This window comes from Sphaerodactylus townsendi, linkage group LG10 (assembly GCF_021028975.2).
Source record: "Sphaerodactylus townsendi isolate TG3544 linkage group LG10, MPM_Stown_v2.3, whole genome shotgun sequence".
Classification (NCBI taxonomy): Eukaryota; Metazoa; Chordata; class Lepidosauria; order Squamata; family Sphaerodactylidae; genus Sphaerodactylus; species Sphaerodactylus townsendi.
The window spans coordinates 75660277-75688101 of NC_059434.1; the positions used below are offsets into that span (position 1 = coordinate 75660277).

General features: G+C 45.8%; 1 protein-coding gene across 1 annotated transcript in view; it reads left to right on the forward strand.

The window, feature by feature from the left end:
* The window catches only part of LOC125439639 (AF4/FMR2 family member 1-like), a 45435-nt gene that overhangs the window by 17104 nt on the left and 506 nt on the right, over positions 1-27825 (forward strand). The window contains exons 2-7 of the mRNA XM_048508756.1: positions 1554-1608; positions 2647-2684; positions 10274-10427; positions 14365-15306; positions 18541-18638; positions 21941-22181. Of these exons, the coding sequence (XP_048364713.1) occupies positions 1554-1608; positions 2647-2684; positions 10274-10427; positions 14365-15306; positions 18541-18638; positions 21941-22181 (1528 nt within the window). The remainder of the gene's footprint in view (positions 1-1553; positions 1609-2646; positions 2685-10273; positions 10428-14364; positions 15307-18540; positions 18639-21940; positions 22182-27825) is intronic.

A 27825-nucleotide genomic window follows, 5' to 3' on the forward strand; every position in this document is an offset into this window, starting at 1 on the left:
GTTATGGACTACAGTTCCCATAATCCCCTGCCAGCATCATGCTGGCAGGGGATTATGGGAACTGTAGTCCATAACATCTGGAGGGCCGCGAGTTTGACACCTGTGTTTTAGAGGTATTGACATGAAATGGTGTAGTGGTAAAGAGCAGGTAGACTCTAATCTGGAGAACCAGGTTTGATTCCCCACTCCTCCGCCTGAGCGGCAGACTCTTAACCAGATGTGCTTCCACACTCCTACATTCCTACTGGGTGATCTGGGGTCAATCACAGTTCTCTCCAAACTTTCTCAGCTCCACCTACCTCACAAGGTGTCTGTTGTGGGGAGAGGAAGGGAAAGGAGTTTGTAAGCCCCTTTGAGTCTCCTTGTAGGGGAGAAAACATGGTATAAATCCAAACTCTTCTTCTTCTTTGCCTCTTAATTTCTTTAAACAACATACAGTCTAAAAATATTTTGTCAGTTGCCTTAACTCAGGGGGTGGGCAATTATTTTTTCCATGGGGCCGCATAAGAAACAGAAAATATTGTGGAGGGCTGGGCCAAAAGGCAGGGGGGCAAGGCGCTTTTGAAAGCCCCGCAGAAGCTGGCAGCCAAGGCAACCGGCTTCTGCGGGGCTTTCAAAGACGCCTCGCTCCCCAGGACGGTAGGGGGGCCAGTCAGGGTCATCCGGCGGGCCGGATGTGGCCTGCGGGCCGTATAATGCCTAGGTCTGCCTTAACTGGTGTTACCAATTTATCATCCCCTGGCTTGTAGGAAAGATAAGCTACAGTGTGAACTGTGGTTTGAAATTTGTTAAGACTTCGCTGTCTGAATTACTTGTGAGGGAAGGGCAAGAGCAGGTGAACCTGTGGACTTCCAAGGTTCATGGCTGTGGCTGCATACAGTTGTGGCAGAATGCCAGGGTTACCAACCTCCAGGTAGGGCCTGGAGATCTCTTGGAACTGATCTACAGATGACAAAAATAATATCCCGTGGAGGAAGCAGCTGCTTTGGAAGAGTTGACTCTATGGCATTATTTACTGCATAGCCCCCTCCCCAGGCTCCACCCCAAAATTTCCAGAAAGTTCCCCAGCCAGAATTTCAGCCCAACCTAATGCTGACCGTGAGTCCTTAATTTCACAGCTGGGAAGGTCCTGTTCTCTAATTTTGGGTATTTAGAAACGCCTAGCAGAACATATATCTTGAGTCTCCCTTGATGACACTGGCTACTTTGTTTTCATAAGTTGAGACATTAGGAACCATAAAACCTTATTATCTTGTCGAGGAAATGATTTGCTTCCCCCCCCCCCCCCCCGGATGTGTTCAAAGCAGAGCCTTTTCCAAGAAAAATAATGGGAAGGCACGAATTGGAGTGCAAAGGAAGTCTTCAGATGAGAGGCAGATTGATTCTAGTTGGGTTTAAAGTTTCTTTGGAACACAACCTAAATACTGAGGTGTTGTGGGGTTTCCAGGCTAAATATTTCCTGTGAAGAACGATATGGTTTCCAGAGAGAGCACGGTGCGTCAATTCGCTTTGAAAGCATGAAGTTGCATTGATTGTTGTTTTTTCTCTTTCAGAACGTTGCAGGAAGATCTTCTGCTCAGTGATAGCGAAGATGGTGAAGATGACCAAGTCAGTGTGTGTATATATATACCTATATAGTAACATAGATCTGCAAAGTATTGTCGAAGGCTTTCATGGCCAGATTCAACTGGTTGTGGTGGGTTTTCAGGGCTGTGTGGCCATGGTCTGGTGGATCTTGTTCCTAACGTTTCGTCTGCATCAGTGGCTGGCATCTTCTTAGGTGTATCACAGAGGGAAGTGTGTGTAACAGATACACCTCTGAAGATGCCAGCCACAGATGCAGGAGAAACGTTAGGAACAAGATCCACCAGACCACGGCTACACAGCCCAGAAAACCCACCACAACCAATAGATCTGCAGATGTTGCAGATATGTTGCAGGGCTTGGACAGATTTATGGAGAAGTCGATCTATGGCTACCAATCTTGATCCTCCTTGATCTCAGATTGCAAATGCCTTAGCAGACCAGGTGCTCAGGAGCAGCAGCAGCAGAAGGCCACTGCTTTCACATCCTGCATGTGAGCTCCCAAAGGCACCTGGTGGGCCACTGCGAGTAGCAGAGTGCTGGACTAGATGGACTCTGGTCTGATCCAGCAGGCTAGTTCTTATGTTCTTATGTTCTTGTATACTTTTTATTGATTGCTAGATGGAGTGAGTGACAACTGAAGGCTGTGACAACCTATGGGAGTCAAATCAATTGTTTGCCCATTTCCTCGCCCCCTATCCCTTGTTCTGTGTTAGGTGCCACTCTAACAAACTCTGTGTTTTATAGTGGCGTGTTGATACTGTATGCTGTTGTGATGCCTGGGCTCTGTTGGTGGGTTTTCAATCAGGTCTGTGGAGAGGTGTATAGGAATGGCACTTTTGATGAGTCCATTTGGACTAAACTATTGATAAGACTCTGAATGGCTGCTGTATCTATCTGTCTTTTATGGACAATTGTTTTATTGTATTTTGGAATGCCCATAAAGGCTTGTCTATGTCTACTTTTTAAAATCTTCTTGACTGTTTCTCCTTCCTAAGCTGCGCAAACTAACCTTCCTCTTCTCTCTCCCTTTTTTATTTTTTGTTTTTGTTAAATACCCAGGTTTCTGATAAGCCGTCTTCCTCATCCACTCCTCCAAGGTATAGTTTCTTTGGCAAGAGCTTGCTAGAGTAAATAGAGATGGAAACAAACATGATATGGGTGTGTGTTTTTTTGGTAATGTGGCAGAAATTCTTGTGGGAACAAGGCACATGGAAAAGATAAAGTGGGACCAGCTAACAACTTTTCCCAGGTAATTTAGAAGGCAGTTTTGAAGGAAAGATAAAACTGATAGAAATGCATGACATATGCTGGTTTGTTTGGCTTTGGGCAGATGAACTACCAGGTTCAAGAGAACGGGGATAATATCAGGAAGCATCATGGAAGAGGAACAGAGAGAAATGTGAATAATAATAAGAACTTATTCGAAGCAATATACTTTTTTCTCACAAGCAATTTAAGACTTTGCAGACAGACCTGGGCTCGTGCAGACATAAGACATTCTGTGGTTTGCAGACTGGGAAGGCTTTGTGGATTAAAGGCCCAGCACAGTGTTTCAGAGCCGGAGAAACAATGACTTACCTTTTCAAACCCTGCAACTGGGAAGTACTACTGTATAGGGAAAATGTCCCACAAAGCCAAGATTGGACAGAAGGTGACTATCCAGAGCTCAGAAAAGTCTACACCACTATATTGAGGGCCTCTGCTTGTCCCTTCAAATACCAGGGGTTGAATCCATACTTTGAAGTAGGTTTGCAAAACATGGTCACGACAGATTTGTGTTTGCTGAAAGCTGGCCCTAGTGCATGTCTTAAACAAAGAGAGAGAGAGAGAGAGCACATATTATTTGGCTTTCTGCTCCTTGGGCTAGGAAACAATGGGGACATCCGGGGCGGCTTGTCCCGGGCGCGCCTCTGCCAGGTCACGTGGGGGGCGCAAAAACGCAGCAACTCCCCCTTCCCCCCTCACCGGCAGCTTGGCTCACGCGGCCACAGCATCCTCGCTGGGTGGGCAGGCAGACTTGCAGCAGCCAGCAGGACTGTCTGTGAATGTCCTAAACAAAAGGAGGGGGCCTGAGGAGGAGCTCTCTGCCCCTCCCTTCACAGAGAGACTCTGCAGCCAGCCAGGCGAGGCGAGGCGAGGTGAGCCGTGTGACTGGGGGCGGGGTCAGGAGCCTGGAGGGCACTCAATCAGATGCAGCAGAGGGGGTGGGGTAACAAAGGGCAGGAAGTTGATAGAGGGAAAGCAGAGCAAGAGAGAGGAAGTGACGTGCCTTGTAAGGAAGAGAACAAACGCAGCAGAGGAGAGACTCTGGAGAGAAGCGATTAAGGAAAAAAGACAAGGTAAGTGCTTAAGGGGGGGAGCAGCGTAGGACAGAGGCACCCAAACACCCTACCAGGGGCCCCCAGTCCTGCCACAGCCGCTGCTGCCATGTGCTCTGCAGACTGAAACCTGGGAATGGATCGCCCCTTTACTCACTCAGGATGCTGCTGCATTCCGAGGAAGAAAAAACAGGGTCTCCCCACCCCTTTCTCTGGCAGCATCTCTAGGATTTCAAGCTTGCTAGCTTCAAGCCTTCAGTTTCAGTGGGTCAGAGGCAGCCAGGGACCCTGCATCCACTGAAGTTTGCTCCCCTCCCTCTGGGATGCAAAACAAATCCCCCATTTCTCTCCCTCCCTTCTGTCTGCAAAACAGACTTTGGCTGTAGTGAGGGAGGGCAGCTGCGGGGGGTGGGAGCAAAACTCAGATTTAGCACCGGCCTCCATTTTCCCTAGCTACGCCTCTGAAGGTAACCCAGCAGGGTTCTTTCGCAGAGCAAGGATTTGAGCCTAAGTCTCTCTGATCCTGGTCTGACACTCTAGCCACTACATCATGCTGGCAGGAAGTCCAGAGAATGTCCTTTCCTCTCTGTTGGTCCTTTCTGAGGTTAAACATGAGTAGCAGTGCCATTTGGGGGAGAGAGACTATGGGGGTTCCTTATCCCTTCTGGCAGGGTCTGATGGATATCAGTCGCAGTCTGATGGATATAGTGACAAACATGTTGGACTAGGACTGGACTAAGACTGGATTAATCCATTTGATTCATCACTTGGCCACAAAACTCACCTCGGGCCAGTTGTTCAGTGAGAGAGCACCTGCCTGGCATTTAGGACCACCAATCTCAAAGTGGGGCCTGGTCTTCAGACTGCAGTGATCAGTTCCCTGGCAGAAATGGTATAGACTCTATGATATACCATGGAGTATAGGATAAACAAAAATCCTACGGTGACATATTGGCACTGAGCTTATTCCCCTCCCCAAATTCTCCCAAGGCACCCCCACCAAATCTCCAGGAATTTTGTAAGCCAGAGATGGCAACCCTGTTTGCCTGAATAAGAATGCAGGCTCAGTTCCTGGCCCCTCCAATGAAAGAATCTCAGTTAGTAGGCATTGGGACAAGTTCTTTCTTTGCCTGAGACCCTGGAAAGATAGTACTGAGCTAGGTGGGCCAATGAGTGAAGTAAAATGTATTGTGAATAGTTCACAGCACAGTCCTGTACAGAGTTACTCCAGTCTCAGCCCATTGATTTCATTCGGCTTCCGCTGAGGTAACTCTGCATAGGATTGCAGTTTATGTCCACTCTCTTTATTCATTCATTTAGTGCATGTTTAGCCTGACACTCTTGGTTATATTGCAAAAAAAGCAGAATGATTTGCAAGCATCTGGGGACAAAAAAAGAAGCATATATCAGGCAGAGAAAGTTTGTTTTACAAGACAGTCAGTTCTGACTGAGGCTGCATAAGATGCTAAAATGCTTGGAGTGCTAGTGGGTGTGGCCTCAAGGAGGAGATCTGGGTTCAAATCCCTTTCTTCTTGGCCCCAAAGTGCAGAGTGTGACTTTGGGCTAGCCATGGATGTCTCTGCCTTGCCTGCTCTCTAGTTTAAACAACATTAAAAGTAATGCTGTTTCAGTGTGGATTCCCCCCTTCAAAAAATAGCATCACTTTCAATGTTGTTTAAACTAGGCTGCCCTGGGTGTGTTCAGATTTGTGTGTTGGGGCATGTTCTATAATGTGATGGTGACTTTGAGATGACATGGTCCAAAAAATGTTGTTTGGTCATGGTGGGGCGGGGGCGCAAAACTCAGATTTCGCCCCGGGCTCCATTTTCTCTAGCTACACCTCTGCACTGAACTCTGAAACGTGGACATTCAACCTTATAGGGGTTTAGCCCCCAGCGCCGAAGTGGGAGGGCTGGTAATGTTCCTTCCAAAGCACACGATCTGCTTTGCTTTGAATGGAAACAGGGTTACAGACAGCCAATTTCCCTGTCATCTGGCAGAATGTAGAATGCACCTGAACAGTCTGTAACCTTTACATTTCGTGCAGGGGGGAGTTGTCCCCCCTTTTTGGGGGGAATGGAAAAACATCTTTTTCCTAGGTGTCCTGCCTTCTGGTTTCATTATCCAGATGGGGACAAACCAGTTCACTATTAAAGGGTTTACATCATCTGTGGCATGAGATATCACAGATGTAATGCAAAACAATAGTTTTTGGTAGGAAGAGAAACTTGAACTGGGGAGGGGAGGAATGAGGGGCAATAAGTTGGTGTCTCCCAAGGCCGGCTTCTGATGTCAAATTATGGATTACAGGGAACTGTCCTTGTGTCTGCACCGGCTTCTTGGGTTGCTGTAATTTTTTATGCCAACTTCCTGTGCCATGACCTATAGAAAATGAAAATGTGAATCTTTCTCTATCACTGCCCCTGTGGGTCCTGAAAAGGCCACAAATTTCTGCCTCATACCAGTGTTTAAGGCACCTGAGTCTGCACAGAAAAAAAATCAGATCCATACAGACTGTACGAGTGCTAATAACGTGTACTGCATATGCCTGCCGTTCTAGTATCATGCTGCCGCTTGTGGTGTTACAGACAGCACCTTGAGGAGTTCCTTCCCTTGAGGGGCCATTGGGAACTTGACTGTAGGGGCTCCTGTTTCTACCTTCTAGGAGTTTAGAATAGGATGCACTCAGACGTTCTGTAGATTACCTCACAACAGCCCTGTTAGGTAAGTTAGGGATTCCTTAAGGGGTTCCTTATGGCCACTGGAAACTTGATAGTAGGGATATCATCAGCTTGCTCCTCTCACTACCTTCCAGGAGTTTAGAATAGGATGCACTCAGATGTTCTGTAGATTACCTCACAACAGCCCTGTTAGGTAAGTTAGGGGTTCCTTACGGCCATTGGGAACTTAATAGTAGGGATATAATCAGTTTGCTCCTCTCACTACCTTCCAGGAGTTTTGAATAGGATGCATCCAAAGATTGTTCTGTAGATGACCTCACAACAGCACTGTTAGGTAGGTTAGTTTGAAAGATAAAATACTTGTCTAAACTTATTGTTTAGTACCTGGGTTGGTTTATTCATAGGCTAGGACCTTTGATGGTGTATTGATGATACTCAGACTAGTCCATGTCTAAAATTCACATTTAGCGTTGCAGCCCCTGTTGGAAATGGGACGCTATTCAGTTATCAGTTTTCACATTTTAGCATTTAAATACCTATTTTTCCTCTTTCAAGTTAATATCAATGACTGGAAGCTTTCTGCGAACAGATGCTGTTCATACTGTTCTGCCGCCCCCGAAGGTTACATTTATGGGGATGCATTTTGTTCTACATCGGGAGGCAGGGCGTTCCACCGTGCAGAAAGAAATCTCCCTGCAAAAATCTCCAGTGAATCCAAGCCAGTATCTATTTACACTGGTCTTAGCATGTAAACGCAAGTAGTCCACACATAAAAAAAAAATCAGCTGGTTTAACCTGTTTTGATTTCCAAGTTTAGGTCATTTAGGCGTAAACACAGGCAGGCCAATGGGGAAAGCAGAGTAGCTTATAAAATACTAGGAAGGAGGTTAAGAGATTAAATCAAGGAAAAGTGGAAGGCTCAAAGGATCATACTGGGAGAATTGCATAAGCTTACCCAGAAATCCGCACGGGCCATCCTCTGTGTGCTCTTGCCATGCATGATCTTTTAAACAGCATCTCCCAGGCAAGTCTCAAGATGCCATGAAAATAAATGCTTCTTTAATGCAGATGGACTTTCTAGCCAAGTTCCCTTTGCAAAGTTCAGGTGACGAAGCGTGCTCGGCAGTTTGGTCCTGAAAGCTTGACTCTAGTCATTAACCTGCTTTTTTTTTTTTAAGACATCTTTCCATGATGTAAATGTGGACCAACCAGGAAAGAAATGTGTGCTTTTAAGCACCGTACACTTGTCACTATTGTCATGTGCATTCTTGAACATGGTGTTTTGATACAAAGGCATTTATAGTTGGAGTGTTGTGTGGTTTCGTTTCCAGGCTGTATGGCCATGTTCTAGTAGCATTTTCTCCTGATGTTTCGCCTGCATCTGTGGCTGGCATCTTCACAGGATCAGGAGAAAATGCTACTAGAACACGGCCATACAGCCTGGAAATCACACAACACCCCAGTGATTCTGGCCGTGAAAGCCTTTGACAACACATCTATAGTTCATTGAACTACTATCACTAAACTTGCCAACAGATGTGGGGAGCTGAGCTAGGTAGGCGCTAGGACCCACACAGAGCATTCTACAGCAAAGAAGGTCCGGCATGTTCCGTGAGGGAAGAATATTCAACCCTACTAACATCTTTTTTCTGAGACAGACAATAGCGAGTGCAAAGGAGGGGATCAAAACAAAACAGATCAAAATTTTGATCTTTCAGGGGGAAAAGATCCCCCGCCCCCCCGGCCATAAACATTATTAATTCTGTTTTCAAAATTCATTTGAAATTATGGAGCAAGGAGGAGTAATACATGAAGGAGACTGCATGGAAGTTTAAGCAGAAATTGCCTTCACATGAAGCCTGCTGGGTGACCTTGGGTGAGTCACAGTTCTCTCAGAACTCTCTCAGCCCCACCTACCTCACAAGGTGTCTGTTGTGGGGAGGGGAAGGGAAAGCCACTTTGAGACTTCTTAAAGGTAGAGAAAAGCAAAGTATAAAAAACAAGTGCTGCTTCTTCAGAGCATTCCCAAGAAGGCTAGTACTAGACTAGGAAATGGGCATAATTAAGGTTAGGAAGGTAGGTTTAAATCCCAGCATCTCCAGTTAAAAGGATCAGGATGTGGGTGAGGTAAAAGGCTCGGACCTGAGACCCTGGACAGCTACTGCCAGCCTGAGTAGGAAATACTGATGTTGATGGACAGATGATCTGGTTCAGTATGAAGTAGCTCCATGTGATTCATCCTTAGCAACTAGGATCAAACAATTCATTTTTCTAAGGAACCTGTCCTGTGAGGGAAACTTTGAATCTCTGTTCCTAATGTGACTTGCTTATTTGCCAGAGTGTAGCAACAGTTTGTGAGGGGAAACAAGGATGAAAACAGGCTCTTGCCAATAAAAATGTTTATTTTAAGATGCCCACCAAACAGATATTTTGAACCTAAATTGGTCTTCCCCTTAGGACTCTGAAATTCTGGGTGCTTTTTCCTGGGAGTAAGCCTCATGGAATAAAATGAGCTTGCGTCTTGAGTAAACTTGCTGAGCGTTGCTTCCATTATGACTCTTGATATATTCAGTCCTCTCTGCCTTGCTTGTGCTTATCTCAGGCAAACAGATTTTCAAAAAAAATGTTTATGAAATCTTATCTATTCATTTGCATGTTTGAATTTTTCTTCTTTTTAAAAAAAGAAATATGCACTGAGATCTCATCACAGCCGAAAATAGCCAACATTTCAGCATATTCCATGCATTTCCAAAACAGATGGTTCATTTTCTTCAACTTCATAGAAAAAGCAAAGAGGCGTGGGGTGTCTACTGAACAATAGTTCCATTTTTCATATTTTAATGGTTGGAATGTTCCTGATAGTTTCTGGGAGGTTATACGGTACCTTTAAACTTTCCAAACTTTCTATTGGTGCATCATATCAAGAGCCCTGAACTGGATAGCCCGGGATAACCTAACCTAGTTAGTTAGTTAGTTAGTTAGTTAGTTAGTTAGTTAGTTAGTTAGTTATTTTTTATTTATTTATTTATTTACTTACTTACTTACTTACTTATTTACTTACTTTTTTATTTTATTTTATTTTATTGTTCCACTTATATGCCGCCCTCCCCCGGAGGGCTCAGGGAGGTTTAAAACAATAACAAAACAAGTGGATAAATAAAATACATACAAAGTTAAAATACAGCGCTCGATTATCATAAACCGATTAAAATACAGATGGCATCCGACTATTAAAAACTCCTCTAAGAGGGGAACAGCGGGCCTTAGATCTCAGAAGCCAAGCAGGGTTGACCCCTAGTAAGCATTTGGATGGGAGACCTCCAAGCAATGCAAAGGTTGTGATTCAGAGGCAGGCAATGGCAAACCACCTCTCAAAGTCCCTTTCCTTATGGGAATAAGGGATAAGTCTTAAGTTTTTAATGTGCAACTGAAAGCTGGTATATTGTTATAACATTTTCTTGTCATTGTCTGATTTTGTTGGGCAGCATAATAATGTAGTTGGGTTGTTGTTGTTTTTTTAAAAAAGGTTTTCCTCTCCAGTGGGCAGAGGCCTAGCAATTGAAGTTATGCTTTATGACATTTCTTTTTTACACCAGTGATGCTGTGTCACTGCTGGTCGAGGGGGTAGGGACGGAGAAAGACGATCTTTCCCAGTTGCTAATTTTATCTCACGGTGTTGGCTTGCAGTGCCTCACAATCGCAGCCCGAGAGTGTGGCATTGGCACATTCCAGCAGCCCAGAGTCTGAGAGCACGAGTGACTCAGACAGTTCCTCGGACTCCGAGAGCAGCTCCAGCGACGGCGAAGCCAATGATCCCCCCACGAGAGCCTCCACGCCTGAGGTAACCACGTCCACATTCTGAATGTGTGGTTGGTACAATGGGAATAGCCAACATGGGGCTTTTGGCCAATTAGATCATAGTTCTTATGACAGGGGTCCCTGACAAAGTACCAATACATTTCCTGGTTTCAAGGTGGGGCTTTTGCCCAGGGAAGCTTCTGATTGGCCTTTGGAGATTGACAGGTTGTGCAGATCTTTTAAAAAAAACATTGCTTTAGCAGCAGCTGCCACTACAGCTCAGGGATCTGTATTGTGTGACAGAATGTAAGCAGCGGCATCCATTTTGTGCCTGGCTCCGCCTCCTATGGCAGCCATTTTGTGGCAGCTATTTTGTAACTCTGTCTACCAGGCTGTGTCAGAATTCCAAAGGTGCCTGCAGGATCAAAAAGTTCGAGGGTCACGAGCCATATGAATTCACCTTCTTTTCTGACCACAGGTCTCCCTCTGTAAACACATGGCATCTGTACAGAGATTGAACATGGAGTATTTTTACCCGTTTGGCCTGGGTAACATCTCTACACATAAAAGCTCTTATGAAGTTTTGGTCCAAATCTGTTCGCCTTGCCGTGTTTTCAACTAACTACTTGTTTATCGGATAATGCAGTTCTTTGAAATCAGATTTTGCCCAAAGCCGTCGAATTTTGACAGGAGTCTGCCTGGAACATTGAGACTTGAGAGGAAGGATTCTTGTCCACACCTCCTTTTTTTCTGGGACGTGGCTGGACTCCCTGTGGTTTTGCTTGGCTTGGGCAGTCGAATTTGAAAGGCCTCGGTGACCTACTTGGGAAGTCGGAAATAACTCTACAGCTCCATAATTGAAAACAGACAAGTTTTGCAATTGCTTCAGAAATTTTAAAAACTGGGTGTTTTTTTTAAGTCATTGGCATAACATCAGGCTTCGTGCCATTGTTTAAAGGGACTCTGGAATAGTGCTAATGGCTTCTTTTAAAAGCCAGCGTGGTGTAGTGAGAACCAGCGTTGTATAGTGGTTAAGAGCAGGTGCATTCTAATCTGGAGAAACAGGTTTGATTCCCCATTCCTGCACCTGAGTGGAGGCTTATCTGGTGAACCGGATGCGTTTCTGCACTTCTACATTCCTGCTGGGTGACCTTGGGCTAGTCACAGTTCTTCAGAGTTCTCTCAGCCCCATCTACCTCACAAGGTGTCTGTTGTGGGGAGAGGAGGGGAAAGGAGCTTGTAAGCCACCTTGAGTCTCCTTACAGGAGAGAAAGGTGGGGCATAAATCCAAACTCCTCCTCCTCCTCCTCCTCCTCTTCTTCTGCTTCTGCTTCTTCTTCTTCTTCTTCTTCTTCTTCTTCTTCCTCATGGATCACTCTTCTGCCATTTTGAACCAGCACTTTAGTACTTTAGGAGTGAGAGAGATCTTTCTGTTCAGTCCAGGAAACTCAGGGCTGTGAATGTGGTTCTCTGTTCCTCTGTTTTACCCTCACAACAGCACCATGGGGAAGATGCGGTTGAAAGATGGTGACTGAACCAAGGTTTTCTGGCAAGCCATGTCAGAAGAGCGATTTTAACCCAGTTCTAATCCAATGCCAAGTATCCCCTGGATTTAGATCAGCATGGGGCTGTTGGGAATCGTAATCCATGAATATCTGTAGGACCAGAGTTGGACACCCCTGGTTTAAATATTTTATGAGGAGCCCAAGTCTAGTCGTTACTCTCACTAGAGAGGGAGTACTATTTCAGTCTGCAAGTGAAACACACATGATTAAAAGCTCCTCTGTAGGACTCCGTGGCACAGATTGGTAAACTTCAGTACTGCTGTCCAATCTCTGCTCACAACCTGAGATTAATCCTGACAGAAGTTGATTTCAGGTAGCTGCCTAAAAGTTGACTCAGCCTTCCATTCTTCTGAAGTCAGTAAAATGAGTACTGGGCTTGCTAGGTAGGGCTAAAGTGTAGATGACTGGGGAAGGCAATGGCAAACTACCCTGTAAACATAATCTGCCTACGTGGTGCAGTGGTTAAGAGCGGATTTGATTCTCCAGTTCTTCACATGAGAGGCAGACTCAAATCCGGTGAACCAGGTTTTGTTTCCCCACTCCTCTCCTCTACATGAAGAAGAAGAAGAGTTGGATTTATATCTCTCTAAGGAGACTCAAAGGGGCTTACAAACTCCTTGCCCTTCCCCCCTCACAACCAATACCCTGTGAGGTGGGTGGGGCTGAGAGAGCTCAGAAGAACTGTGACTAGCCCAAGGTCACCCAGCTGGAGTACGTGGGAGTCCACAGGCTAACCTGAATTCCCCAGATAAGCCTCCACAGCTCAAGTGGCAGAGCAGGGATTCAAACCCGATTCCTCCAGATTAGAGTACACCTGCTCTTAGCCACTGCGTCACCTGCTGGGTGACCCTGGGTCAGTCACAGTGCTCTCAGAACTCTCAGCTTCACCTTCCCTCACAAGGTGTCTGTGGGAGGGAAAGGAAGGGAAGGAGTTTGTAAGCTGTTCTGGGACTCCCTACATTGAGAAAAGTAGGGTATAAATCCAGACTCTTCTTCTTCTAGCTAATGTCATGATGTGATGTCACCCCAGGTGTCAGTTATGACCCGTTGCTTGCATGGGAAATTACCTTGAATTTATTTATACAGAAAACTAGCAAATCCTGGATGAGGGTTCTAGCCTGGCCTCTGGCAGGCTAGATTTCTGCATATGTGGAATGTTTTGCCTGGTAGGACATTCCATCATGACAGCTGAAATGCAAATCCCTACAGTAGGATTATCACATCTGAGAGAAATAGGCTACTGGGTGACCCCCCCCCCCCATTTTTTTAAAGTTCACCTTCTTATCTAGGATCCTACATCCGTATCCAAAGATTTTATTGTATAGCCTTAGAGTATAAAATATTGTAAAATATTGTATTGATTTTATTGTATAGCCTTAGAGTATTAAATAAAGTAAATAAATAAATAATAAAACATTAAAAAAACTTCAATATAAGTTACAGAAAAGTTAAGAAGAAATTACTGTATATAAAATTCTGTAAATTTTAATAATACTAGTCGCAAACCGATAGAGGGGAAGTCAGAGGGGTATTCAGTGGGAGGGGGAGTAGGGAAGGGTTTGTTTAAGGGATTAAGGACAAATATTAAATGTGATTAGTAAAGCTTTGATTTTTGTAAAACTCTATATGGGAAATTCTTTTATTTGTACGGACAATTATTTTATATGTATGCACAAATGCTCTCACCTATAAATGTATGAAATATTCCTTAATGCCTATTGTGAAATTGCAATAAAAATATTATAAAAAAAAAGAAAAGTATAAAATCAACAACAAGACTTCCACTTTAAAATTCTTCCCCATAGCTGAATAGACAGTGCTAAAACCCTTTAACGGTGCAAGGTCATGCTAATAGGAGGGGTATTCTGAGCAGACTTCTTTCTTTGGTACCTCCTTGGTGACAGGACATCCTGTAGGATACAAAAGAGTCAGTCTCTAAAGCAAAAAGTTCAGTTTATCGAAGTCAGAATAAAACTGTATCCCATTTAAAATCCTGGAAAGAAATTTAAACACCCCTACCCCCAAGAAAGTGCATATACAGGTGTATTAGTCTAACATACTAAAATTCCATAACAGGCTCACTGGTAATTCAACTGTTTTAAGTCTAAAAGATACTTTATGGTACTGAAGTAGTGTCACATAATTGCTGACAGATTCGGCAATTAGTCACAAATAAAAGTCACATATGAACATTGAAAATGGGGAATTCTGGATATGAAATCCATTTCACCCTCAGGGCTATGGGCTTGATCACTTCCAACAACTTAATAGCATGGCCAGTCTCAGAAGTCAATATGAGGTGTAATAATCATGAAAGCCTTCTTATGTTCCCTTTCGTGTAGGACTGTGCACCCACAAGTCAAATAGTAATTCGGTAATAATACAGTTATAAACCTCTGCGTTGCCTTTCCGTAGCCCAGTCCACCGACATCCAGCCGATGGCAGCTCAACAACTGGATAATAAAGGTGCCTCACCCGGCGTCCCCTGCTGAGAATTTCCTCGAGGATGACGGCAGTAGGTGCAGCCTCCGGGAGAATAAAGAGCCACGCAAGTCGTCCAGCAGCAGCAGTAGCAGCAGCGACAGCAGCAAAGGCGAATGTCCTCAGCTGACGGAGAGTCACTCCAAAACCCCTGGCAAAGCTCCGCGGTCTGCCCCTGAGGTGCACCTCCCCACCAAGCGGACCTACCAGAAGTCTCCCGTGCACTCGGGCAGGCAGACAGTGGCCAGCAAGCAGCCCAAGAAGTCTAGCAAAGTCTTGGTACTGGAGGAGCAGAAGGGAGGCTTGAAAGTGGAAAGTGAGCCGCTCGGTCCGTACGGGGCTAAAGACCAGTCTTCCAAAGACAAGCCCAAAGTAAAAACGAAAGAGCGGCCCAAGCCAGGTGGCCGGAAGGAGCCGAAACCGGCAGCGCCAGAGCCTTTGGAGAAGAAAAAGCACAAGACCTCACATTACGGCAACGCTAAACCGTTTTTGGACCGTGACGCCGTAAAAGACAATGGGGTCGGCAGCACTCTGGAACAGTCGCCCCCCAGTCCCGTAGTTCAAAACCCCCAGGTTGCGGCCTTCAGCAGAACTACTGGCGCAAAGCCGGCCGCTGTGGCAAGAGAGGGCCACCATAGGGATAAGGTTCTCTTGCCAGTCAGGGATAAGAAGTTGTTGACTCCCTTGCGGGATTGTCCGGTACCTCGAGCTCTGGTGGTTAAAATTGACCTTGGCCTCCTCTCACGGATTCCGCAGCCTGGCCGGAAGGGGAGCTGCCTGAAACAACTGGAGATCAAAGAGAGCCGCAGTATGAAGAAGCCAGAGGCTGACAGGAGGAGTGCAGAGATACCAAGCAAGTTCTCCCAAAAGAGGAAGGTGAGAGGCTTTTGAGGCTTGGTAAATGTGCTCTTCAGGGTTGAATGTTAAAACCTAGACTTCCCCCCCCCCCCCAAAAAAAAATTGCATACTTTGTTCTCTGAATTGAACATTGAGCAATCCATAAAAATTAATTTTGTAGCAGACCTCCTGCAGTCACTGCAGATATAAGAGCGAGCCCTTAACTGCTGATCTGTCTGGTTCAGTCTTGTCTGCTCCAGCTGTCCCCAAACATGATGCTAGGGGAGCTGTGGTGCCCACTGATATGTTTCCTGGTGGCTGCCAACTGTTTTTTTTTTAAACTTTGGGGGATCCCCAAGGGTTTTACTCTCCAGTGCTGGTGTGTTTTCTCCCCTTTGGCAAACCAAAGTATGATTGTCTGCCATAAACTACTTAGCCAGAAGGAATGTTCCCGTCTCAAAATTGTGAAGTAGTGTAGGCTGAGTTTGTGTAACTGGCCCAAGGTCACCCAGGAAGCTTCCATGGCAGAGCGGGGCTCCAGGACTGAAACGTTAGCAACTCATCACACTATTTAGAGCCAGCGTGCTGTAGTGGTTAAGAGCAGGTACACTCTAATATGGGGAACTGGGTTTGATTCCCCGCTCTGCCACTTGAGCTGTGGAGGCTTATCTGGAGAACCAGATTAGCTTGTGCACTCCAACACATGCCAGCTGGATGACCTTGGCCTAGTCACAGCTCTTCGGAGCTCTCTCAGCCCCACCTACCTCACAGGGTGTTTGTTGTGGGGGGGGGGGGGAGGAGGGAAAGGAGATTATAGGCCAGTGATGGTGAACCTTTTTGAGACCGAGTGCCCAAATTGCAACCCAAATCCCACTTATCTATCACAAAGTGCCAACACAGCAATTTAACCTGAATACTGAGCTTTTAGTTTAGAAAAAACTGGTTGGCTCCCTCTTCCTCTGCCCCATCCGCTCAAGCCTCCAGCAAGTCCCACACGGACTGCTCTGTTCCTCTATAACATATCTGCCTCCTCTGCACACACACCCCTCGGGCAGCAGCCACCCAGAGCACAGGCACCAGGCCCGCCAGCCAAGTCTTCCCTGCTCACTGCGGTGCGCGCATGTCGTGCTCAGTGGCCCAGGCCAGCCTAGATGTGTGTGTGTGGGGTGTGTGTGATTTTCCGCCCACCACATGACGAACTCTGTGTGCGTGTGCCCACAGAGAGGGCTCCGAGTGCCACCTCTGGCACCCGTGCCATAGGTTCGCCATCACTGTTATAGGCCCCTTTGAGTCTCCTTGCAGGAGAGAAAGGGAGGTTATAAATCCAAACTCTTCTTCTTCAAATGTTTTGTTTGGGATTTTATGCGTGTGAAGGGCTCTTTTGCCTCCTTCCCCCCAGAACAGAGTCACGCCCTCTACCATCCTCAAGCTTGTGCCCAGGGCTGAGCAGCTGGACCTCATCTCTTGTGGTTTGTGCTGCTGCAGGAGTGTATTGAAGAGCTTGTTGCCTGTGGTCTGTTCCACAGAAGGTGCATACTGTAGTGTGACCAACTTCATCTGCCACCCTCCCCGCATTCTGTTTTCTTTCCTTCCCTACCCTGCTCGGTCTCTGTGGGAAGAGTCTGGCAATTGGCATGATGCTCGCCACAGGGCTGGGTCCAGTTATGTAGCGGGGAGTCCCCAAGGATTTGCAAGAGGCATCTCACTTCCCCGTATCCCTCTCCTCCACACTCTAACCTCTTTCCCTCTTCCTGGTAATCCTCATCATTTCCTGCTTCCTCCTCTCCTTCCTACCCCATCCATCAATCTACATTTTATCTGCCCCCCACCCCCTTCTTCAGCTAATATGGCTAATTCTCAACATGGCCAAATCTGTGGAGTCATAAATCCAGAGAATAAGGCCATGTACCTATTATATACCTGAAAAAGGCCCCAGGTTTGCAAAAAAAAATTTTCTGAACTCTTGACAAAGCGTTTCCTCTGGAGCCCTCAAGCGTTTGCTGCCATTTTGCTGTCTTTGTTTGTGCGCAGTGATGAGCAGCTGAACCTCATCAGCAAGAAGACAAAGCCCAGTCTTACAGTTCATGCTGCTTCCAAAGTGGGTTGAAAGGGGGGCAGGAGTCACATGTGATATAATAGTGTACTCCAGGGCTATGCTGGGAGTCTAGTGGGAGAGCCTTGGGGACCAGATTTCATCCCTGGGAATCCAGTTCCTTGTTTTCCTACATAAAGTCGTGATCCAGAGAGAGGGAATATGGTCATGCCATTATATAAAGCCGTGGTGCGACCGCACTTGGAGTACTGTGTTCAGTTCTGGTCGCCACATCTCAAAAAGGATATCAAAGAGATAGAAAAAGTGCAGAGAAGGGCAACGAGGATAATTGAGGGACTGGAGCACCTTCCCTATGAGGGGAGGCTGCAGCGTTGGGGACTCTTTAATTTGGAGAGGAGGCGGCTGAGGGGGGATATGATTGAAGTCTATAAAATTAAGCATGGGGTAGAAAATGTTGACAGAGAGAAATGTTTCTCTCTTTCGCGCAATACTAGAACCAGGGGGCATTCATTGAAAATGCTGGGGGGAAGAATTAGGACTAATAAAAGGAAACACTTCTTCACACAATTGGTGTTTGGAATATGCTGCCACAGGAGGTGATGATGGCCACTAACCTGGATAGCTTTAAAAAGGACTTGGACAGATTTATGGAGGAGAAGTCGATCTGTGGCTACCAATCTTGATCCTCCTTGATCTGAGATTGCAAATGCCTTAGCAGACCAGGTGATCGGGAGCAGCAGCAGCAGAAGGCCATTGCTTTCACATTCTGCATGTGAGCTCCCAAAGGCACCTGGTGGGCCACTGCGAGTAGCAGAGTGCTGGACTAGATGGACTCTGGTCTGATCCAGCAGGCTAGTTCTTATGTTCTTAATATGTTCACAGAAGCATGGTCCTCATGTATACATCATATATCATGTATATATCCCTAGCTGAATGAGGATCTGTGTGCACAAACCAGCACTGCATATGTGGTTCTTCTTTTGTTCCAGCTGTTGGGAGCATATTGTTTCTCTCTGTGGTTAGAAAACTGGTGATAGGGCGGAGAGTGATGGAGGGAGACACGGTTGGATCTAGTCCCTTCCCACTCCCCCAAAGCACCTGGTTCTTGTGATTCCTGTTCCTGTGTGCCGGTCCTGTTCCTGCTCTGGCAAGTTACACAGCTGGATTTGGAGCCGCGAGACCTTTAATTTACTGAGCTTTGCATATTTGTGTGTTGCCAGCAAGGAGATGCACCTAGAGACGATCAGAAGAAGATCAAGCTGGAGAAAGAAACCAAGGTGTCCTCGTCCTCAAGTCAAAAAGACTCTGGTAAAAATAAGTAAGTACAAGGCTGCCAGAATTTTTCAAAAGTTAAAAAACTGGAGCAAAGGAAAAGAGAAGCAGAGCTGAGTTCCCCATTTTGAAGACAACTTTTATTTATCATTTTGATCAAGAGTGGGAGGCAGGGTATATCACTGGGGCCTTGCTTCTTTCTACAGAATAGCTTTCCTGTTACTTAACCAACTGAGGGCTTTTGTCACCGGTCCCCAAATGCTGGGTTGTTACAGTATGCATGTTATGTTAGTTCAGCAAATACGTGTCTCGTTTGCATTGAGGTATTTGTTGTTATTTGTTTGCATTGAGGTGTCCCCCCCCCCCTTATCTTTCTGAACCATAAGTAGGGTCTGCAGGCTAAGACATTTTCTGTGTGTGAAGTTAATATACCTGAACTTTAATCCCTAAATGTATGCAACCTGATCCAGGTTAAATTTGTTTCATGTCAGGAAACAACCCTCTGTGCGTCTGAAAGGGGGGTATGTGTGCCCAACTTCCTGCTGCATGTGCAATATTCAGTCTACCCTCAGGATTGTGCATGCACAGCTTCTGGTTAGGTGTCCTAAATGAAACTGATTGGCTGTTTGGGACAGGGAATGGGAATGGGGGTTGGATTCAGTCATTTCCCTTCCTTTCTTCCAGCTGGACGGTTGATTGGCTTCTGTTCAGAATGTCTGGACAGGGCTGGGTACTTGAGTTTCTGGGTTTCTGAGCACCTACACGTGTTTGGATCATGGCCATAAGAAATACAGATGTTGATAATGGGCATGCTTGCAAGTGAAGAAGAAGAAGAAGAAGAGGAGGAGGATGAAGAGGAGGAGGAGGAGGAGGAGGAGTTTGGATTTATATCCCCCCTTTTCTCTCCTGTAAGGAGACTCAAGGGGGCTTACAATCTCCTTGCCCTTCCCCCCTCACAACAAACACCCTGTGAGGTAGGTGGGGCTGAGAGAGCTCCGAGGAGCTGTGACTAGCCCAAGGTCACCCAGCTGGCGTGTGTGGGAGTGCACAGACTAATCTGAATTCCCCAGATAAGCCTCCACAGCTCAGGTGGCAGAGCTGGGAATCAAACCCGGTTCCTCCAGAATAGATACACGAGCTCTTAACCTCCTGTTTTTCTTTGCACGAATGAATCACGAATGAATGAAGAGCCTGTATTAGAATCTGCGGTTTGGAAAAGGGAAGCTCCGTTTGCATCTGTCGTTGGCTTTGGGCAGCTTCTACTGCTGGCATTTGGAAAAACGGAACTGCCCGTTGAATATTAAAGGTCTCGAAGTTCTGGATTCTGCTTCACCCTCTGCTGGTCACACTGAGTACCATGCTGTTATGCTTTGACGGTCGGGAATTGGAAAAGTTCTTTTGTACTGGAAGCATTTATTGCTGTACTTGTGTGAAGCATCATTATGCAGTCCAGCAATATTCTGGCATTTTTCTGCGATCTTGTTGCTGGTCATCTCACATAGTCCTATAATGTTGGACTGCAGCCTTGAGGGTAATTTAAGCATTTCAGTTGCCATAAATGGTGGCTGTGTAGTAAAATCATAGAATCATGGAGTTGGAAGAGACCCCCAAGGGCCACCAAGTCCACCCCCCTGCAGTGCAGGAACACATAAAGCCCTCCTGACAGATGGCAAGGTCCCACCAACCTGGATACTTTCCTGATGTTGACTAGCAGTGGCGTAGGAGGTTAAGAGCTCGTGTATCTAAACTGGAGGAACCGGGTTTGATTCCCCGCTCTGCCGCCTGAGCTGTGGAGGCTTATCTGGGGAATTCAGATTAGCCTATACACTCCCACACATGCCAGCTGGGCGACCTTGGGCTAGTCAAAGCTTCTCGGAGCTCTCTCAGCCCCACCTACCTCACAGGGTGTTTGTTGTGAGGGGGGAGGGGCAAGGAGATTGTAAGCCCCTTTGAGTCTCCTGCAGGAGAGAAAGGGGGGATATAAATCCGTGTCCATACCCTGGTGCAGAAGCCGCCAGTTAAATTTATGTTCAGTGCACAGGAAATAGACCTGAGTGTGCAGTGAGCCACCAATGCAGAAGGTCTGAACATTGGGGTGCTGTATGGTTTCTGGGCTGTATGGCCGTGTTCTAGCAGCATTCTCTCCTGACGTTTCGCCTGCATCTGTGGCTGGCATCTTCAGAGGATCTGATGGTAGGAATGGAAAGCAAGTGGAGTATATATACTGTGAGGTCAAAAAGTGAGGCCATCTGAATAGAGTAGCCTGGCATGTGAGTCACAGAGAAGTCTGTAGCATGGGAGTAACAATGAAGATAGCAAGGTCAGTAGGTGAATGGATCTGAATAGAAGTATCCTGGTCTTTGTTCCCTTTGGTTGCTATAGTCTAGAGTTGTCCTGTGTTTGTGTGGAGCTGATCAGTCACTGTCTTGATTCTAGAGTTTTTCAACACTGGCAGCCAAATTCTGTTCATTTTCATGGTTTCTTCCTGCCTGTTGAAATTGTCCATCTGAACATTGCTTCTTTTGAGCCTTTTGCTAAAACTCAAGGTGTTATTTTGCAAAAGTAGGCCAGAACTCCCAAAACCTACACACATTTTGTGTACCCAGTGAAGATTTGGACTTGTGGTTCTTGAAGTGCAGCTCCCCCTCCCACACCCCAATCCCAAGCCACATGTAGGCATCTGGAAAAGAATGTGCTGCCCATTCAGTAGAGGCTTAATGTGTAGAAATGGACAACTGAAGCTTTTCACAGCATGGAAGCAAACCCCTTTCTCTATTAAAGAGGCCCCTCTTTTTTCTCCAGAGAGTTGGCAACCCTAGCCAGTGCTGCATGCTTGTGAAACTGATGGGAGCTTCAAAAATTGGTTAGCAATGTGATGTGGCTGGGCAGGAGCTTCTGTTGGAAGCAAGAAGAAGGAAAGCCCCACGGGGTGCACCTGAGCTTCCTGGACACACCTGAAGTAGTTCTTTGGATCCTAGCCACTGTGAAGAACAAACTGTTGTGCCTTCCAGCACCTAAAATAAATTCTCAACCAGCTCATGCTTCATAAACTCCTGTAGCTCTATATTTCCTGTACAGAAAAACCCGAAGGAATAACCACCTGCGTACCTTTTTTTTCCTGGCTTCAACTTCTGCGTTATTATCGGCAGTGAATCACCAGAAAGTCCCTCATTTCCCTTATTGCCCTTGATGAAGCCTTTGCCACTTTGCTGTCTTGCATTTACAATCCCTCCCATTCAATAAATGGGGGCCGCTATCCTTCATGCTTGAATTCATGTTTTTCCCACCCTCAGATCTTTGTGTTCTACCGTCTGTCTTAACGTACTGATTGGATTCTCCAATCTCTAGGGCTTCAAAGATGCCAGTAGAGACGCAGAGGAAAGAGTTGCCACTGCCACGGCGGTCTCCCACGCCGCTTGCCCAGAAGCCAGCCAAGACGGCCCAGAAAAGGCCAAAGAGCGAAAGCGGTGCCTCCCGCCAGCCTCCCGGATTCAGTCACAGCGCTGCCAAGAGCAAGGAAAGTAGCCACAAGGATTCCAAGCACAGGAAAATGGAAGGGAAGCCTTCTGAAACCTCAAAGAGCAGCAAAGTAAGTGGAAATGGCTGACTTGGTCATACAGCCCTCCTGGTATTTGGCCTGGGGCTGCTCAAATAAAGAAACTAGATATGCCTACCTCAGGCCTGTAAAAAGTGTGGATTCAGGAGAGGCATGTTTTAATTCTGGGTGAAGGCTTAGATTTGAATCTGGTAGCACCTTAGAGACCAAGGTTTTCAGGGTATAAGCTTTCGGGGGTCAGAGCTCCTTTTGTCAGATATAGATCTTGTGGGTCTCTGAAGTGCGACTGAACTTGTGGTGGGTTTTCCGGGCTCTGTGGCCGTAGTCTGGTGGATCTCATTCCTAACGTTTCGCCTGCATCTGTGGCTGGCATCTTCAGAGGTGTTCTACCCAAACACTCACTGATTGGTTCCCCATCCGGGGACATGACAGTATATACCCCACTAAAACATTCCCTTCTCACTGGACATAGTGTGTAACAGACTTCCCTCTGTGATACACCTCTGAAGATGCCAGCCACAGATGCAGGCGAAACGTTAGGAACAAGATCCACCAGACCACGGCCACACAGCCCGGAAAAACCACCAGAACCAGCATCCAAGATGGTTTCCACTAAGGATTACAATCAAAGCTCAGAAAGAAGACAGTTAGACCCAAACTTTTCCTCTTTGTGGGGTTCCTGAAGGTACTCGGGGAGTGGATATAGCTGCCTTGTGGAGTTAAAAGCTTCCGAACGCTTGCTTTTAATTGGGGAATACCATAAAAGAAAAGGCTGAAATCTAAAGTCGTAAGTCAAAAGCTGCTTCTAATGAAAAAAAAAATCTAGCCTTTTTTCTTACATCAATCCAAAGCATTCAAATGCCCACTTAAAATCCTTGTTCTGCCTGCATTTCCAGGAAAAATTATGCAAAGCTTTCAATTGTCCGTCCTTCCAGGGAAAGATCCATCAGTTGCAAAGTTCTGCCTTGTATTATTAATAGCTTATCGAGAAGCTATTAATAAATATGCCAACAGAGGCAATTTCTCTGACTTCCTTTTTTGAATAAGCCCTTCGTAAGGTAATGGAAAATCAGCTGTGTCGCTCTTTGGGTAATGAGCGTGTGTATAGATCGAGTATGTGTCTTAGCAAGCCTTCCCAGTTAATACCAATTAAACGAGAGGGTCCAACTGCATATGGGATAAGAAACCCCCAAGACTTCTTTGTTGGGATATTTAAGAGCTGGACACGATCTGTTTTGTTTCATGATAAACTCAGCAAGGGCTGATTCCATTGTACAGTTTCGTACAAATTCCTGCTTGACCGTAGTTAAGTGGAGGAATTATCCTGGGCACCCGAAGCACACGCATTGCCCATTATATGCAGCTGCTGTGATGGAAATGCAGTGGGTTTTGCAGCAAGCAAGCAAAGCTTTTATTGGCATAAACAGAACAAAAAATAACCACCACTACAAACAATAAGATTTTAAAAGCAAAGAGAGATCGCATCAGATAAATACAAATTGTCACTGACTCTGAATGATTTCCATAACAAAACTTGCAACCTCTTCCCAGAAAACAGAATCGGAGTTATTCAGCAGGAGAAATAATCTAATGGGTTTTGGAGCAGCTGAACAGAGATTTCTTCACATTACATTCAGTTAGTACAGTGATGGCGAATCTTTTTGAGACGAAGTGCCCAAACGGCAACCCAAAACCCATTTATTTATCGCAAAGTGCTAACACGGCAATTTAATCTGAATACTGAGGTTTTAGTTTAGCAAAAATGGTTGGCTCCTAGGCGTGCGTTACTCAAGAGTAAGCTTAGTTTTAGTTGGTGGCTTTCCTTTGAAGCAACCATGCAACTCTTCGAATGGGTGAATCACAACCGTAGGAGGGTTTACTCAGAAGCAAGCCACATTGCCAGCAACCGAGCTTACTCCCAGGTAAAGAATTGTGCTTTAGTTCTTTGCATGAAAATCAGTGGGGTTTAATAGCGCTTAACAGGGTTACCTATACTGCTTCCCCAAAACTAGGTCTTAGGTTTAATGCTAATAATCGAGCCCAGCGGCCCAGGCCAGCCTAGATGTGTGTGTGTGGGGGGGGGTCAATTCCCCCCCCCACACACACACACACATACATGATGAACTCTGTTTGTGCGTGCCCACAGGGAGGGCTCTGAGTGCCACCTCTGGCACCCGTGCCATAGGTTCGCCATCACTGAGTTAGTAGGTTGGGGAGGAGTATTGTCCAGTTTCAGAGGCTGGGCAGGGGGCAATTTCTCCCCATTAAAAAAACTTCCCTGTGTGTAGTAAACTAGCACATATTGGCTATATTCTCTGTAGCATTAGTTTTTTTCTGTGCTGGGAGTTTAGCATGCAGAGCAGTGGGTAGAAGTGAACCAATTCATGTTCTGTTCAGATTAGCTGGCAACATTGCTTGGAACGGCGGCAGCCATATCTATCTGGTGTGTTTAATTGTCTAAATGCTCAGCAGCATACATTGCTTGGACTCAGAAAATTAATATAGAGCTGAAGCGACAGGATTTTTTGGTTCTGGTTCGAGAGTCTCACGGTGTGTGATTGCCACAAGACCATATTCAAATGAAAGAATTGTTTCATGATACCTTTCACGTTCGAATCTATCAAGACCTCAATGTTTCGGTAGTCGCTTTTGCCATCTAATGCTACGCTTCTGCAGTTACGCATTTGGCCATGCTTTTGTTTTGCTTTGAAGATCCTAGGCTTGCTGTCGTGCGATTTTGTGCAACCTTCTCTGTAGATCGAGGAAGAAAGAAGCCATTTATGCAAAGGGCCTCCTTATTAGTCATCTGGAAGTATCTGTAGGATTGCCCCCCAGGGTTTATGGTTATGCTGATATAATCTCTTGATAGATCTCTTCCTTGACATAATAAGGTCCATTGTATGCCACAGATGCCGAAGGACTGAACTTCATTAGGATGTGTTTACATTGACTGAGATTTAATAAGAGGCTCATTGCCGTGACAGCCATTTCACTTGGGTACTCTGGCAGCGTGGCAAAATGTCATTCCCACATGATTAGAGGTGAATCTAGGGCAGGGGTGTCCAACTCTGGCGCTTCAGATGTCCATGAACTACAATTCCCATCAGCCCCTGCTGGCATGGCAATTGGAACATTGTGAGCAAGACTGAGAACCAGAGCCACAGGTTACAAGATCTGAAATTGACAATAAAGAAACCTGTCCCTCTCTTCTGGTTCCATTTAAACATGACTCTGGATAAGGCAAAAGCACTTGCTATGGGACTTTTACCTGGTACTGGGCCTTGTTTAAATGCTTCCACAATGGCTGAACTAAGCTAATATCGCTGCTCGTTTTAAGCCAGGCATCATATGAGTATCTAAAACATCTACCAATCATCAGACGAGAGTACTTAACTCGACCATACAGGTTACTGAGATAATGTTCTGGCTTTGAACATTTGGAAGAGCTCTATCAGTGCTAAAGTAGTCCTTGGTTTCCCCGAGCCAAGAATATGTTCTTTGAAGGCTTTTTCATTAACTGCGTTTCCAGTCTCTCACAAACTGGCTCTTGTTTTCTTAAGTGACATAACTGAAGAACAGCTAATAGTGCTGTGTGTACTTTCAACAGGAGACACAACCCAAGAAAAACACTGCAGTGGTTATTAAGAGAGACCGCCACTTGTCAACAGGGCCGGATCTAGTATTTTTGGAATGGCGCAAATTTGCAAAATGACGCACTCCATATATTATATACATGCTGTAGTTTTTCTTTATATATGCATACATAATCAACAACTATTTTAAACGATAGAATAAATTGTATTGACCTCTGTGAACTCTTAATGAATAATTACACTTTTATATTTATTACACCTGTATAATGTTTGAATATTACCTCAACCCCTGTGCACATGTAAAAATCCGGTCCAAGGAGAAAGGATTTCAGCTGAGCCTTTTCCCAGACATTTTTTAAAAATACAACACATATAATTTTGACCTGGGAAACACCGAACGCACCTCGCACCCCTTCACAACCTGATAAAGTCCAGCCAAAAAACCGCTTTATCTGGTAATTATGCTGCTCAAACCAAAAATGACTAAACTGAAGCTACTGTGCTTTACTAGAAAAAGACTAATTGGAAACGACAATAACGCAAGGAAACTTCCCCCCAAGCTCCTAGCAGCAGCCTAATTGGGGATTGGGGCACCCATGCTGCAGAACCAGCCATCTCTGCTGGGCCTCCCCCACCTCCTAGCAGCAGCCTGATTGGGATAACAGGGCATGCAAGCTGTCCTTTCACGCCATCTCTTTCATGCAATTGAGCGTCCCCCTTCTCCTGCCACCGACTCCTCACTGCTTGCTGCCAAGGGCAGATGCCCCCCCCCCCCCCCCAGATCCAGCACTGTTGTCAAATATTTGCTTGTTCTTGTATTGCGTGTAACTGAAGTTGCGGTACAAGCTGGGTTTTTAAATAGGAATGTTCTTGGGTTATAGATACTTCCAGTGTTCCCACTCTTATGTTCATGTGACTCAATTCTCTGTCCTGCAGAAACACTCCTTAAGCACAGAAAATAAGCATGTCTGGAAGAGAGGTTTTGCCCTGACAATGTACCCAGTGTCTGAAATATTGCAAAATCGTGGAAATACAAATCCACGTGCAAGGAATGTTTTTTTAAATGGCTCAGCAGTCAGTCTGTGAACAATTTGAAGCAACACAACACCCGGCAGTTATTTCCACTTATGGGAGATTCCAGAAAGTGTAACAGGATTCTATTGTTGCCTCCCCCACCCCACTTCTTCTGCAGACCAGAATGCTCCCTTAAAATGGGGTGCTGTGTGGTTTCCGGGCTGTATGGCCGTGTCCCAGTAGCATTCTCTCCTGACGTTTCGCCTGCATCTGTGGCTGGCATCAACATGGCTGGCATCAATGCAGGCGAAACGTCAGGAGAGAATGCTGCTAGAACATGGCCATACAGCCCGGAAACCACACAGCACCCCAGTGATTCTGGCCGTGAAAGCCTTCGACAATACTACCTTAAAATGCTGCTTCTAAATGACCATATGTTTGAAGGGTCAGCAGTGGAAAGAAGGAATTGGTGAACAGCAGCCACTCTCTTCCGTTCGTGGAAATCTGGATCCAACCTATTAGATCTAATCACCTGACTTACAGTCCTGTTCTGCCTGCCGGCGGTTTTATTTTGATTCGATATCTGTCACTTCCTCTTCTCAGTTCTTGGGAGCATTGTTTGTTCATCGGACAGCTGCCTGGATCCATCCCAGAGCTGTTCATGTTTCAGTGTCTTCACTTAAATGTACTTTCAGAGTGCAGCCGGATATTTAAAGGGGGGGGGAGTATTCTCCTTTACAAAGTCAGTTGAGCATCAGAATCAAAACACATGCAGAAAATGAAATTAATTTAAAGTGGTTTTTTTTAAAAAAAAGGCTCTCTTGGTGTGGCATACAGAGCTAAATCAGTTTTGCATTTCAGAAGTGGCCATAGAAATATCAGATAAAGATTGCCTTGATTTCATGAGGAGTAGTGATGATTTAAAGAAGGATGACAAGGTCTTGAATCTGGTGAATATCCTTGCTTATTTTAGAGCATAGGTGTCAAACTCGCGGCCCTCCAGATGTTATGGACTACAGTTCCCATAATCCCCTGCCAGCATCATGCTGGCAGGGGATTATGGGAACTGT